The sequence below is a fragment of the Vollenhovia emeryi genome, unplaced genomic scaffold, assembly GCF_000949405.1.
Source record: "Vollenhovia emeryi isolate VEMERY1.0 unplaced genomic scaffold, V.emery_V1.0 DF939416.1, whole genome shotgun sequence".
Classification (NCBI taxonomy): domain Eukaryota; kingdom Metazoa; phylum Arthropoda; class Insecta; order Hymenoptera; family Formicidae; genus Vollenhovia; species Vollenhovia emeryi.
In genome coordinates, this window is record NW_011966950.1 from 39,210 (window position 1) to 52,118 (window position 12,909).

The 12,909-nt window shown below is 37.7% G+C and overlaps 2 protein-coding genes across 2 annotated transcripts in view; one reads left to right on the forward strand and one right to left on the reverse strand.

Annotated features, from left to right (window-relative positions):
* Positions 1 to 276: 276 nt before the first annotated feature.
* On the forward strand, positions 277 to 3,436 carry LOC105557799 (40S ribosomal protein S3a). Its single transcript, XM_012005157.1, has 5 exons — positions 277 to 447; positions 1,526 to 1,629; positions 1,799 to 2,121; positions 2,953 to 3,114; positions 3,229 to 3,436. The coding sequence occupies exons 1-5, from the start codon at positions 386 to 388 to the stop codon at positions 3,379 to 3,381; spliced, it is 804 nt and encodes a 267-aa protein (XP_011860547.1). The 5' UTR covers positions 277 to 385; the 3' UTR covers positions 3,382 to 3,436.
* A 3-nt stretch (positions 3,437 to 3,439) lies between these two features.
* LOC105557800 (putative fatty acyl-CoA reductase CG5065) overlaps positions 3,440 to 12,909 on the reverse strand; it is an 18,355-nt gene continuing 8,885 nt past the window's right edge. Inside the window, exons 3-9 of the mRNA XM_012005158.1 lie at positions 8,631 to 8,794; positions 5,596 to 5,731; positions 5,331 to 5,530; positions 4,429 to 4,681; positions 4,170 to 4,360; positions 3,838 to 4,095; positions 3,440 to 3,761 (exon numbers count right to left, since the gene is read on the reverse strand). Coding sequence (XP_011860548.1) covers positions 3,623 to 3,761; positions 3,838 to 4,095; positions 4,170 to 4,360; positions 4,429 to 4,681; positions 5,331 to 5,530; positions 5,596 to 5,731; positions 8,631 to 8,794 — 1,341 coding nt within the window. The 3' untranslated portion in view covers positions 3,440 to 3,622. The remainder of the gene's footprint in view (positions 3,762 to 3,837; positions 4,096 to 4,169; positions 4,361 to 4,428; positions 4,682 to 5,330; positions 5,531 to 5,595; positions 5,732 to 8,630; positions 8,795 to 12,909) is intronic.

Consider the following 12,909-nt stretch of genomic DNA (forward strand, 5'->3'; position numbering starts at 1 on the left):
CAGTAAGGCTGGGTCTACATTGGATGTCGTAAGTCGAATAATGAACTGTGATTGGTCAATTCCTTCCGACACGACTTACGACATCCAAATGTAGACCCAGCCTTACTGACTTTACTGGCGTGCGAAAAACGCAGCACCAGTAATTTTCATTGCTACCAACTATACTGTTTTCACTGGCAGTAACTAAATCCATTTTCGAACACATCCTAATTCGAGCTACTACGTCATCTCACGCATGCGCACGAGGTCTCCTGTAGCAGACGAATCCTTGTCGTTAGAAAATGTCTCTTCTTCGACTCGAGTAGTAACTTCCGCCTTCTGGGTTCGGTCCGTGCTCCACGTTTCCGTTTCGCGAGTGCTTCTTTTCGCTTGAGTCTCGGTAATCATGGCGGTAGGCAAGAACAAGGGGCTCTCGAAAGGAGGCAAGAAAGGCGTGAAGAAGAAGATGTGAGTAGAGCATATCGCGCCTCGGACGTAGCCGGCCGTTCCGTCTTCAAGATTCGTCTCTCAACGGCCTGTTGCTCCGCGCGATGCCGTTGGTTATGTCGGATCCCTCGTGCGCCCGGGGCATACGCGTTGTCGCGAGCGACGCTACGCCACGCCGTCGCGTTTATCCGCTTTGCAACGCGGTGTAACAGCACGATTGCCGATCGCGTTTCGCGCACCTCAAGCCTTTGCGCGTCGAAAATCAACTTCTTCGGGTCAACCGACGCGCGCGACTCGCGAAACGAAATCTAACCTAGTCTCCTTGGTGTAGCAAACGTGTTGGCGGTGACTTACTCGAGCTAGTTGAGCAGAGAAACGAGTTTAAGTTGAACGTGACGCGCAGCTTTGTTGTGAAAATACGAAGAGTAATCTCGAAAGCTAATTGTACATGTAGTGCGTTGAATGCGATAGGACGGATGCTGTATAACCTAAAAGGGGATTAAACTTAAAATCTAGATTGAACTTCAAATCCCGGTACAGCTTCTTGTCTCTAGTTTTAAGGCCTGGTTTCACCGACGTCGCTTTACTTTAAGCTCGGCTTAGTTCGTTCTTTGTCTCTTTCCAACTGTTGGTCTAGAGAGAGACGGGCGTTAATTAAACCAAGATCGAAGTTAAGCGACGTTTGACGAAAGAATTGTGCAGAAGTGGACACGAAGTTCACAAATCAATGTCGAGTTACATTAGAAAACTTCGTCAGGTAGAAAATGTTATTACTACGTTTGAAAAAGGACAAAGTAATAGATTCTCGCAATTAGTAGCAGACTGTGACTACAAGAATACAAGGGCGTCTAATGCATAATGATGTAATAAGAGCGAGTCAGTCGCTGTGGCGATTGAGAAAATTCTTGGAGTTGCTTACAAATTTATCAGAGAACGAAGGAGAAGATACGAGCTGATACAAGGAACTGAGGTCTAGGTGTATTAGGAAACTTCATTAGCAAACGTCGCAATGTTGAAAGGAGACAAAGATACAGATTCGCGTCGTTAACATATTGTACCTTGCACACGCACGCTCTCTCACGCAAGTGCTATGTTTCAGTGTGGATCCTTTCACTCGCAAGGATTGGTACGATGTCAAAGCACCGTCTATGTTTGCCAACCGGCAGGTTGGCAAGACCTTGGTCAACAGGACTCAAGGAACAAGTAAGATTTTCACTTCTTCCCTTTCGAGGCTGAATATCTTTCTGTCAAATTATACGTTGCGCACAGCTTGTTTTCGGCTAACAGCAGCTAGTGGCATAGAAATGTCGGTAGCCAATGATTGTTGGAACTGTAAATATGTCCGTTGCAAAGTGTCCGCTTTGTTCCGCAGAGATTGCCTCCGAGGGGCTGAAGTTCCGTGTGTTCGAGGTATCTCTGGCCGATTTGCAGAGCGATCAGGATGCGGAGAGGTCTTTCCGTAAGTTCAGACTGATCGCCGAGGACGTCCAGGGCCGTAATGTATTAACTAATTTTCACGGAATGGATCTGACTACGGACAAGCTGCGATCGATGGTGAAGAAGTGGCAGACTTTGATCGAGGCCAACGTAGACGTGAAGACCACGGACGGCTATCTGCTTCGAGTCTTCTGCATCGGTTTCACGAATAAGGATCAGCTGAGCACGAGGAAGACGTGTTACGCTCAGCACGCGCAGGTTCTTACTTTGCTCAATTATTCCTCGTCCACGTTACACGCAATCTATTATCCATTTCAACTCTATCAATGGTTGAATGGCGAAAGAGTTGCGTAGATCAGTGCAGTCGCTTACCACACTACTTTCATCTGTAGCAAGTAGTGATATAGGAACATGCTACATGATATTATAATATATACCGTATATTACTGGTTTAATTACAGGCTTTTATAAATATTTATTCATTCAAAGGTAGAGTAAAAAATTTTAAGTTACACAGGATGTCTGATAAAAAAAAGTAGCTAATTTGAAAATAGGGGCAGATTGGGTTAAACTAGGAAGAAAAGTCGTGTGTCGCTCTGCAAAATTCGCAATAGTTATCAAGTAATTAATTTAAACGTCTGAGCGAACGAGCACGTAGAACACAGTAGGCCGGACTTGTATCTCGGATCGCCCGCCGCTCGCGCTCGCCGCGTTCACTGGTTTCTTCCCACCGTGGTGTATCTTGCGCTCATCGATCGATTGTCTTACATGTCTTCCAAGTCCGGCCTACTGTATTTTACGTGCTCACTCGCTCAGACGTGTAAATTAATTACTCGATAACTATTGCGAATCTTGCAACGTGGCACGTGACTTTTTCTTCTTAGTTGAACCCAATCTACCACTATTTTTAAATTGCCTATTTTTCAGCGGATACCCCTGTATATCGATTCAACTAGAAAGTACCAGTCGCGAATCAGTTCTAAAGACATCGTTTGTATAATATTAATTATTGTTTGTTCAGTTTTGTTTGGCTAGGTTTCTACTATTATCATTTCTCATTTGATAATATATGTATGACCTATAATTTAGGTTAAAAAAATCAGACAGAAAATGGTCGAAACCATTACGGAGGACGTTACTAAGACCGATTTGAAAGGCGTGGTTAGTAAACTACTTCCGGATGCCACGGCCAAGGACATCGAGAAAGCGTCGCAGGGTATTTATCCTCTGCACGACGTTTACATTCGTAAGGTGAGTGACGGTGCTGGGTACAGCTGCGGGTGAAACAAGCCGTGGCTATTTCTTACGAATGTTAATAGAACGTTAAGAGTGTCAGTGAGTACAGCGGACGTAATTTGACTTTAGGTGAAAGTATTGAAGAAGCCGCGCTTCGAACTCAGCAAATTGCTGGAGTTGCACGGCGACGGTGGTGGTAACAAGAGCGAGGAGGCCGACGAAAGTGGTTCCAAGATAGATAGACCGGAGGGTTACGAGCCACCAGTACAAGAGTCCGTTTGAGGTGTTTTAACTCTTTCGTAAAAATAAAGATCAGACGATCGTGTAAATAACACGTTTATTCGCATGGTTTTTTAAATTTTTATTTGTATCTAGTGCACAGGCTGTAGCGTGCACTACAAGGTACCGCTATATACTTAATCCCCACTCGTTCTTGAGATTAAATAGTAGAACGATCAATATAATTGTATCGAATTAGATAAGCTTTTTCGTGGTCAATGAGAACACTCTCAATTTGATTAAATTACAAAATATTCATTAACTCTGCGATATACGTCGCGCCGGTTATGAGCAACGTTTTAAAGCTTTCGCTCCAGGACGCTAGCAGGTAGATGATAAAAAGGAAGAAGAGTATCTTCGCGAGTACGTCCACCCAGTACATACTGCAAAAAAAAAGAACAGGCGTGAGTCAGTTTACGTAGAGAAACGCCGTTTTCCGCGCGCGATTCTCGAGCTTACGTTCTCAAGTGTCGACGAGCGGCCGGCAGTGTTTCCGGGGGTTCGTTTAAAATGTAAATTCTGGCGGCTCGAATGCAATCCTCGAAGTAATCGTCTATGACCAGATCGTTGCCGTGAACTCGATACTTGTCGTATTCCGTGCTGTTGAGCTTTTCCCTTATGTAACCGGCATACGTGTTTTCGAAGTCCCACTGATGGTTTGCGTAATATTCAAAAACTTCGAATCCCTTATTTATGCGGCGATGCACGCGACACATACTGCGGTACAAACAAAACGAGATAGAGAGCGTGTAAGTGCTTTTTTGTTTCTAAGATTTACCGCGGCGACTCACATCGGTTTATATCCCGCCAGAAAGATGAACGCGTCGATGATATAAGCCGGGATCATGTGAAATAACACTATACAAATATTGTGCATGAGCCGCGATTTCTTCATGCTACCACCTGGGTACCAGACGACTCCGTTCAGAGGTATCTTTTTTATTATTCTTCGGCCGCGGCTTATTATTTCCGCCCAGGTGACCTGCGAACAACGGCGAACATCTCATTACGATACTGTTAAAGAGACGCGCACCATTATTTTCCATTTACCTTGAACTCGGAACTACTCGTCAGATTAATGACGCTTCTATTGTGGTCCTTGTGATAAATATAATTCCACGTGCCAAGGAGAATGGCATTGACGGCGATATCGACGGGTAGATAATCGGCGTAGCTATTTTCGTTGCAGTACATCGTTCTGAGTACTCCCTTTCCAGCACCGATCAGGAGGCCGGTCGGTCCGTTGATGTTGTCCGTCCAACCGGGCAACGGCTCCTTCCAGATGGGAATAACTATGCTCGGCCTGACAGATGAAATTGCACGATAAAAGCATTTAACGTTCGTGATCTAGCATCGATGAGTGTGGACGAGACCCCTGATAGAAATATTTTGCTGGTGGTATTACGAAATTGATGTGTGTGAGAAATGAAATAAAGATTATTGATAAATTGTTGAGGATCTATCTAAAAGAAAATCACAATTTTCTTTATAAAATTCGATGTAATACCATGAATTGTAAGGAAAATTAAAGCGTACTGTTGAAAAGTAACACGAAAGGTATGCGATATTTTAGATTTTTATGAAGTCTACCGAAAGTAACCGAAAACTATATTCAATTATGAACGTAAACGCTATTTTAGGACCTGACGCAACTGGATGTAGCCAATTAAATTGCTATGTAAATCCGTATATCATATTTGGCGACCTCCAGCTGCGCCAGGTCCTAAAATGGCATTTACGTTCGTAACCGAGTTTTATCTTAAAAAGGACGGAGTTGAAATTTAGTTGTGAAAACTCTGTTACTTTTAAATACAAATAATTGTCACTGGATTTTTATTGAAATATTGAAATGACAATAAAACGAGATCAATTGATTTTCAAATACATTTCAGCACATCAAATTTCGATTATATTCTCAGTAAGATCTTTCCATCAGGAACATTTGTCGATACCTCATAATTATCGATGGAATATGCAGCATACTGTCTTCGACGATACTTTCCGATAAGGCCTTCGTGAAAGCGTACGTATTAGGCACTTCGCCCAAGATTTTGTCTGTCATTGCTTCGACCACATCATCGTCCATCCATTCGACGCATTTGATCACTTTGTAAGGATCCGCGGGCGGGGGATACGTTCTCTCGCGCAAAATCTGTCGAGACTCGGTTTTTATTTTTCGACCATCCGGACGTGCAAATTTCGAAAAACTATACTCACTTTTTCTTCGAGATGGCAATAGGCCGTGCTGATATAAACGAACACAAGTAAATTCTTCATTTCTTTGGCCAGATCTAACATCAGTTTTGTGCCACGTGTATTTAGCAGCACCGCTCTCTTCAACAGCTCATCGAATCTATAAAAGGATTAATAACCGAACAGATAAAAACTTTATTCGTTATAAAAAAAATGGATGTATTTACGCGGATCAATGATCTAAAACAACAGCCCCAGTGAAAAAGATTAAAATTTTTCAGAATTTCTGATGAAACTTTAGAAAATTTCTCGGATGTTTTAACACAAATTAGGACACTTTTTAGAAAGTCTACATTTTTCCCAAAATTCTTTATACACGTGAATTCTAAAACTTTTTATTCTATAATTTCCGAAGAGACAAAAAGTCTGAAAAAGTATAAGGTGTTTTTTCTACAAATCTTCATAAATTAAAAAAATTAAAAATTCTTTACCGTGTTACAGGACACGAGAATTTTATTTACCAGGGTGAATGTCCAGATAACAAGGTTCGCCGAGATGTTTTCATAATTTATACAATCGTAAGATTTGCAAACGGATACAGCGAAAAAACAAGATATGTAGATCAGTTCTAGAAGAGAACAGATCTTGAAAAAGTTATTCTGCTATAAATTGCTGGCAGAAATATCGCATAACTGAATCTGTTAACAGATTGATGAGACGGCACAGGTTGATTGCAGAAATTTATCGAACAGGATCTATCGTTTCGTAACCATTTAAGTGACATATTCCATTTAAATGATTACGAAATGACAGATTCTGTTGAGGCAGATTTCCGCGTCGGATTACGCCTGCATGTTGGAATACAATTTAATGCAAATCGAGCCGCGATGCTCGAATTTTATTGGCGAACCGCTAACATTTTGCTTACTGAATGATTGTTTTAATTTTTATTAAAGAAACGCTTCAATCGCAATCAAATCCGCAATCCGGGCAGACCATAAAGAACTCATAATGATATTATAACAGTGTCATCATGACTTTATTTATTACTTAAAAGTTATAGAGGAAAGTCCCCTATTATGAGATAGCAGAGTTTTTGCTAAATTAATAGGCATCATTGTTATTTTATTGTCCTTGAAATAAAATCTGTTTAGTGGAAAATTCATTGTTAGATCGTGTAGTCGTTGTGAATACAGGATTTGTGATTAAATTTTGATGTTGAAAACCTGCTATCTCATTAGAAGCGTCCCAAGGAGAACAAAAAGTCAGGATGATGTCAATTTGATGTCATTGACATCATCCTGACTTTTTGTTCTCCTTGGGGTATCTCATAATAGAGAGATCCTCTATTAATGTCACTTCGACGTCACTCAGATCATTATGATCCTTTGTTCTCCCTTGGAAAAGTTTACTTTAAATGAAATTAAAGTTTTTAAAAGTAATCTTTCAAATCTGAGAGTTTACTTAAAAAAGTGAAAAGTTTACTTAAGAAATTTTAGAGTAATTTGGGACACTTAAAGTCATTTTTAAATAGCCAAGTCTGTCGAAGTTCCCGCTAGAGGGTCGTGCGGCATAGCACTTTCTCGTAAGAAGAAAACCCGCACGCGGTATTATAAATTATATCGCATACTTTTTACAATTCTGAAAGTTCCCTTTTAAATTCTTAAGTTTAAAGTGTCCAAATTTACTTTTCATACTTCTTATTCTTCTAAAGTAAACTTTTCAGGTTTTCTAAGGCCGGTATTCATAGTCGATTCTTATTTCAAAATCATCTTAAGTATTGTCTTGAGACGCTAATACAGCTCTGTGATTGGTTGAAAATAGTGGTCTTAATTATTCGAAGCTTCGCAACTTCGAAGCTTCGAAGTATCCGAAGAAACGAAGAAACTTCGAATATCGAATTTTCGAAGTTTCGAAGTTTCGAATATTCGAAGTCAACTAAAGCCAACGGCTCACGATACGATTTTTCCTACTGGATTGCTTACGAGAGCCAATCAGGATGCAGAGTTTTCGATCAGGTGACTCAAAGCTGAATCCTGGTTGGCTCTCGTAAGGAATCCAGTAGGAAAATAGTATCGTGTGCCGTTGGCTTTAGATTAAGCATTAAGATATAAGCTTTCAAAGACCAACCTAATTTATCATCTGTATTTATCATCTGTATCAGGCAGTAAAAAGAAATAGTTAATAAGATAAAATGTTAATGATAGAAAATTTATTTCCTTCGAATTAATTGTATTTTTATGAGCGAATGGACAAAAATGTGTCCGACAATAAGTACATTTGTTTTTTTATACTTGTAATGATATTAATTAGTTGGCATTTAATTAGTTCACAGTTATAGTAAAAACGATTAATTTTGCAAAATGTGTTATTGTTTTTTATCTTGTTAATACATTAGTTGACTTCAAATATTCGAAACTTCGAATCTTCGAAAAATTCAAAAACTTCAATTCTCGAGTAATTTCTACGAAGCTTCGAAATTGAAAATCTTCAAAGAAAAATTTCAACTCTAGTTGAAAACACATTAAGAGCATACTTAAGTTAATCTTAAATATAAGAACGGACTATGAATATCGGCCTTAGGTATCCCAAGTAGAACATATTAGTCATGAAAACATCAAGATGACATCATTTTTTATGCATTATGGTGACGTCAAAATAGCCCACCGAGAGCACCTATTTGTGACAGCATTAAGATATCAAAATGTAAAAATGATCTTGTTTTACAAAGCAAAGTTAATTAAATATTATACATAAATAAATTAAAGTAATATAAGGTAAACATAATATACATATATGACTGATCATGTAATCTGTAAAATAATATATTATTATATTACATTACGAATATCATAAAACAGCATGTCATAAATCAGTCATTGCAAAGTAAATCTTGATGTCGATCATTTTATGACGTAAAATTCATCATTTTAATGTCACATTGACATTTTTTGTGATTAACGTGTTCTACTTGGGATATTTTCCCAAGGGCTATCTGGGAATGTCCTGAATCTCATTAATAGCATCGGATTGGAGGCAGCGTGTTTCGTTATCAGTACCTGACGGTAGCCGCTGCGTGATACACGATGGTAACATTCTCAATAAGCATTTTCCTGTCCTCCAGTGACAATCCAAGATCTGGCAATGTCACATCACCGCTAATGGCCGTTACCGCTTTGTCAAGTGCCGGCAATCCCCTTTCTGTCCTGACTTTCTCGAAGAGCTGTAATTTCAATTTCAAACGAATCGCTCATTACTCGTCAGTCGTACGAGAGTCACGTAATTGTGTAACATTATACAAGAGCAAGATCGATCAGATTAGAGATTACCAAAGGTCTTAAAGAGAACGCCGGAAATAAATACTATCAAGAGACACGGTAGTGTCTCGCGCCAAGTATAAGCGTAGCGATCAAAACTGAGCGTGCGAGACCGACGCGTATCTTTACGCGAGTATGCGAGTTGAGAGACCCTTAGATTATCGGATCTCAAAAATGACCGATCTGATCGACTTGGTAATAACAGATACAAATAATATTTTGTAAAAGATTTGCATTTTTGAGCATTTATTTCGTATTTTGTGAATGAAAAGTCGGGATATGCTTCAAAAATCAAATATTTTTATAAATTCATAAAATATAATAATCTGTGAGATTTTTCAATCATTTTGCATGCACGAGCGACTTGTATTCTTCCTTTTGTAGAAAGTAAAGTACTAAACGCGATTTACTCTTAACTCTATAATAAAAAATAATCACAAAAGAACCAAATTAATTGGTGGGGGGAAGAAGGCCAATGCGAGCCAAACGCAGGTATTTGTGCGAAAATGTCTAATATGGAATTTTTTATTGAATTTGTAAATTAATCGCCAAACGTTTCGACCCATTTTCGGGTCATCCTCAGTGAGACTAAATATGCTGCGTTCGGCATTGTAAATCCGAAAGACGTCGGCGTGCTCTTCCTCCTTCTCCATCTCATTCTCCTCTCTCGTTCACTCGAATGCAAAAGAGCACTCCGACGCCTCGGATTTGCAATGCCGAACGCAGCTATAGACAGAAATATGTTCGGCGCTGAAATACGAATCTGTCGTCTCGAGTTGTCATCTGACATGTTCACACGAGTCACCAAAGTGAGAGCCATTAAGAGAGAGTTCTACTTGGGTGGATGCTTTTATATGCAGAATAGTCAGCAAAATGAAGTTCTGAAAAGCGAGTCGGAAAGTCCTAAACCAAATTTCTTTTTTCGATGCTTAGCAAAGGAGATGTTATTAAGTAAGTCCCAGTCCCAATTAGTTGTTCTTTAATAAGCATAAAATGATATACGATCGTATACGTAAATTTTATCTTTACACTTTGATATGTATTGTAATTAAGAGATTTTCCGTATATTAGGGTTCTAGATAAATTCTTCTTCTAGCAACTTGGAAAGAAGAAGGAAGGGATCGCAAAGAAAGAGAGTCGGAACCAAAATAGCGGCTTTATAAATTGAAGTGACATGCATTACATGAGTAGCGCATTTCTGATTCATTTAATTAGGACTTAGGCCAGTTATACAATACGTCGTACGTCGCTGTCGGATATCGAGACGTGACCGATGGTCCAATGAGAAAATTTATTTTCAAAAAATAAATTTTTTCATTGGACCATCGGTTATGTCCCGATATCCGACAGCGACACACGACGTATTGTATACACGGAAAGAAAAATGTAGCTGCCATAGCTAAAGACTCCATGTGGCAACTAAATTTCAGTTGTAAAATGTGGACAGCTAATATTTAATTGTGATAGCCAAATATTTTGCTACTGTGCCTATTGTAGTAGGTGCGATAGCAAGCCGTTCGCTGTGGTTTAGAAATTTAAAGTTATGGCAGCAAGGTATTTTCAGCAAACCATGACTAGCTATGGTAGTTAACATCTTTTACAGTATAATAGGCCTCAAGCTTGTTAATGATTTGCTTATCGGTGTCATGCTTCATTCCCAGTGGGAGATATAAAGTCGAAAAGACGTAATTTTGACGTCGAGAAGCCTGGTCGAAATTACGTAAATTTGGTCACAAGAAACACCTCTTTTCGACGTCGAAATAAGATCCAAGGTGACGTTAAATATTGTCTCTGGCAATATGCTTTAGAGCTTTAGATCAGGTCAAATTTACGTTGATTTTAAATATGGAGATTTGCATGTGTACGTTTATATTATCCATATATAGAATGGATTAGTGTGGTAATAGAAGGAGTTGCACGCGTATAAACCGACAGATATACAGGGTGAGTTTTTTATCTTGAGACGACGAAAAATCTCGAGAACTACACATCAAATAAAAAAAGTTTCAGACAAAAGTTGTATAGTTTCGAGGGGGCCATAAGACGGTACCATTGGTTTGACCGTGAAGAATTATTTGAAGGTCACATAAAGGTCACACCAATTTTTTTAAATCCCCTATTTTTTATTACATATTCTTGTAGCTAACCTTGAGAGCTTTCCAAAACGCTATAATAAAGTATTTTTTATCAAGAACTTTTTGAGTTATTAAGGTTTGAAAGTTCCAATATTTTGACGTAAATTACAAAATATCTTGTAAAATATTCATTTTTTTATCATCTTACCTTGATACTTTTTTGAACAGAATAATGATACAAATCAACTGGCTCAACAAATCAATAAAAAAATTTTTTTATTGCTTGTTACAAAATTGTTTGTTTTCTTTACACCAGTTGATTTGTATCATTATTCTGTTCAAAAAAGTATTAAGGTAAGATGATAAAAAAATGAATATTTTACAAGATATTTTGTAATTTACGTCAAAATATTGGAACTTTCATACCTTAATAACTCAAAAAGTTCTTAATAAAAAAATACTTTATTATAGCGTTTTGGAAAGCTCTCGAGGTTAGCTACAAGAATATGTAATAAAAAATAGGGGATGCCATTTTAAAAAAATTGGTGTGACCTTTATGTGACCTTCAAATAATTCTTCAAGGTCAAACCAATGGTACCGTCTTATGGCCCCCTCGAAACTATACAACTTTTGTCTGAAACTTTTTTTGATTTGATGTGCAGTTCTCGAGATTTCTCGTTGTCTCAAGATAAAAAACTCACCCTGTATATGTATAAGGACTCCAGAAAGAGACAAATACATACATATGTCTGTCTCTTCCTAAATTACTATAATATTTGTTATAATTACATGTATTCTCATATTATCTGTCTCTTATCCCAGTGAGAAATGATTCGTAGATTGACGTCGAAACGACGTCGATTCGACATCATTTCGACGTCGATCGACGAATCATTTCTCACTGCGGATTTTATGTACGTCGTTTCGACGTTGTTTCGACGTCGTTTCCACCAAACAACTGAAACTTGACAGTTTTCTCTCTAATAAGAAGTTAAAAGTATTCACAACGCGAACGTTGAACGTAGTAATTTAATTTAAAAAAATATATTTTGAAACTTTTAATTATTTTCGAAAACTGACGGTAGGGACGCAGTTTCGGCCTCATTGACGTCGATTCGACTTTAGTTTTCTCACTGGGTTTCGCATTTACTAAGGCTATGATAATTGCAAATGAATATAGTGATTCTATGTATAATATATATACTTTGCGTACAATTAAAAATTAGTATTTTATTATAATAATTTGCTTCGGTAATCGATATTGTCGAACGAACTGTCCGCTAGATTGAGTTTCAAACGAAAAAAAGCGATATAAGGTATTGCCGTCATTCCAATTTTGAATAGACCAAGCATACGTAATATTTTATAGTATTTGAAGATAATAATAATTCTTGTTCACACACAGAATCGCTCATTTCTTTAAAACAGTTTAATTCCAGCAACACCTTGGGTAATTTTGAGATTGTAATTAGTTGTATACTCCCGAGTAGAAACAAGAAATCTGATAAAGTCAAAATGGCATGAAAATAATATTACTATGATTATCGCAAGTCACATTTTGAATATGACAGACAATTGATCAATGATTATGAAACTTAGAGATGCTGTTTGACAGGAGTCACGAGAATTTGGGCTTGGATTATTTTCGATACTAATAATAGTTTCGATACCAATATTAAGACTTAAGTACAGTAATAATGAATAGTAATAACTAAGAATCCGATAAAAAATTTGCCATACATAAGCATGTATAAATATATAGAATTATAAAGACTTATGGAAATTCTATAAATTTGTATGAAAAAAATTAAAAAAAAAGAATTTGCTTGTATATAATCATATCTAATTATACATATATACCTAGACACTAACTATTACATAATTAGATGTAATTATATATTAGCAAATGTTTCTCTTTAAAAGTTTTTTTCACATAAATTTACAGA

Excerpts from the sequence above, each read along its gene's own strand:
- LOC105557799 (XM_012005157.1), top strand. The coding sequence starts at position 386 with ATGGCGGTAGGCAAGAACAAGGGGCTCTCGAAAGGAGGCAAGAAAGGC. Across the intron at positions 448-1,525 it reads AAAGGCGTGAAGAAGAAGAT|TGTGGATCCTTTCACTCGCA; the intron begins GTGAGTAGAGCA and ends GCTATGTTTCAG. Across the intron at positions 3,115-3,228 it reads ACGACGTTTACATTCGTAAG|GTGAAAGTATTGAAGAAGCC; the intron begins GTGAGTGACGGT and ends ATTTGACTTTAG.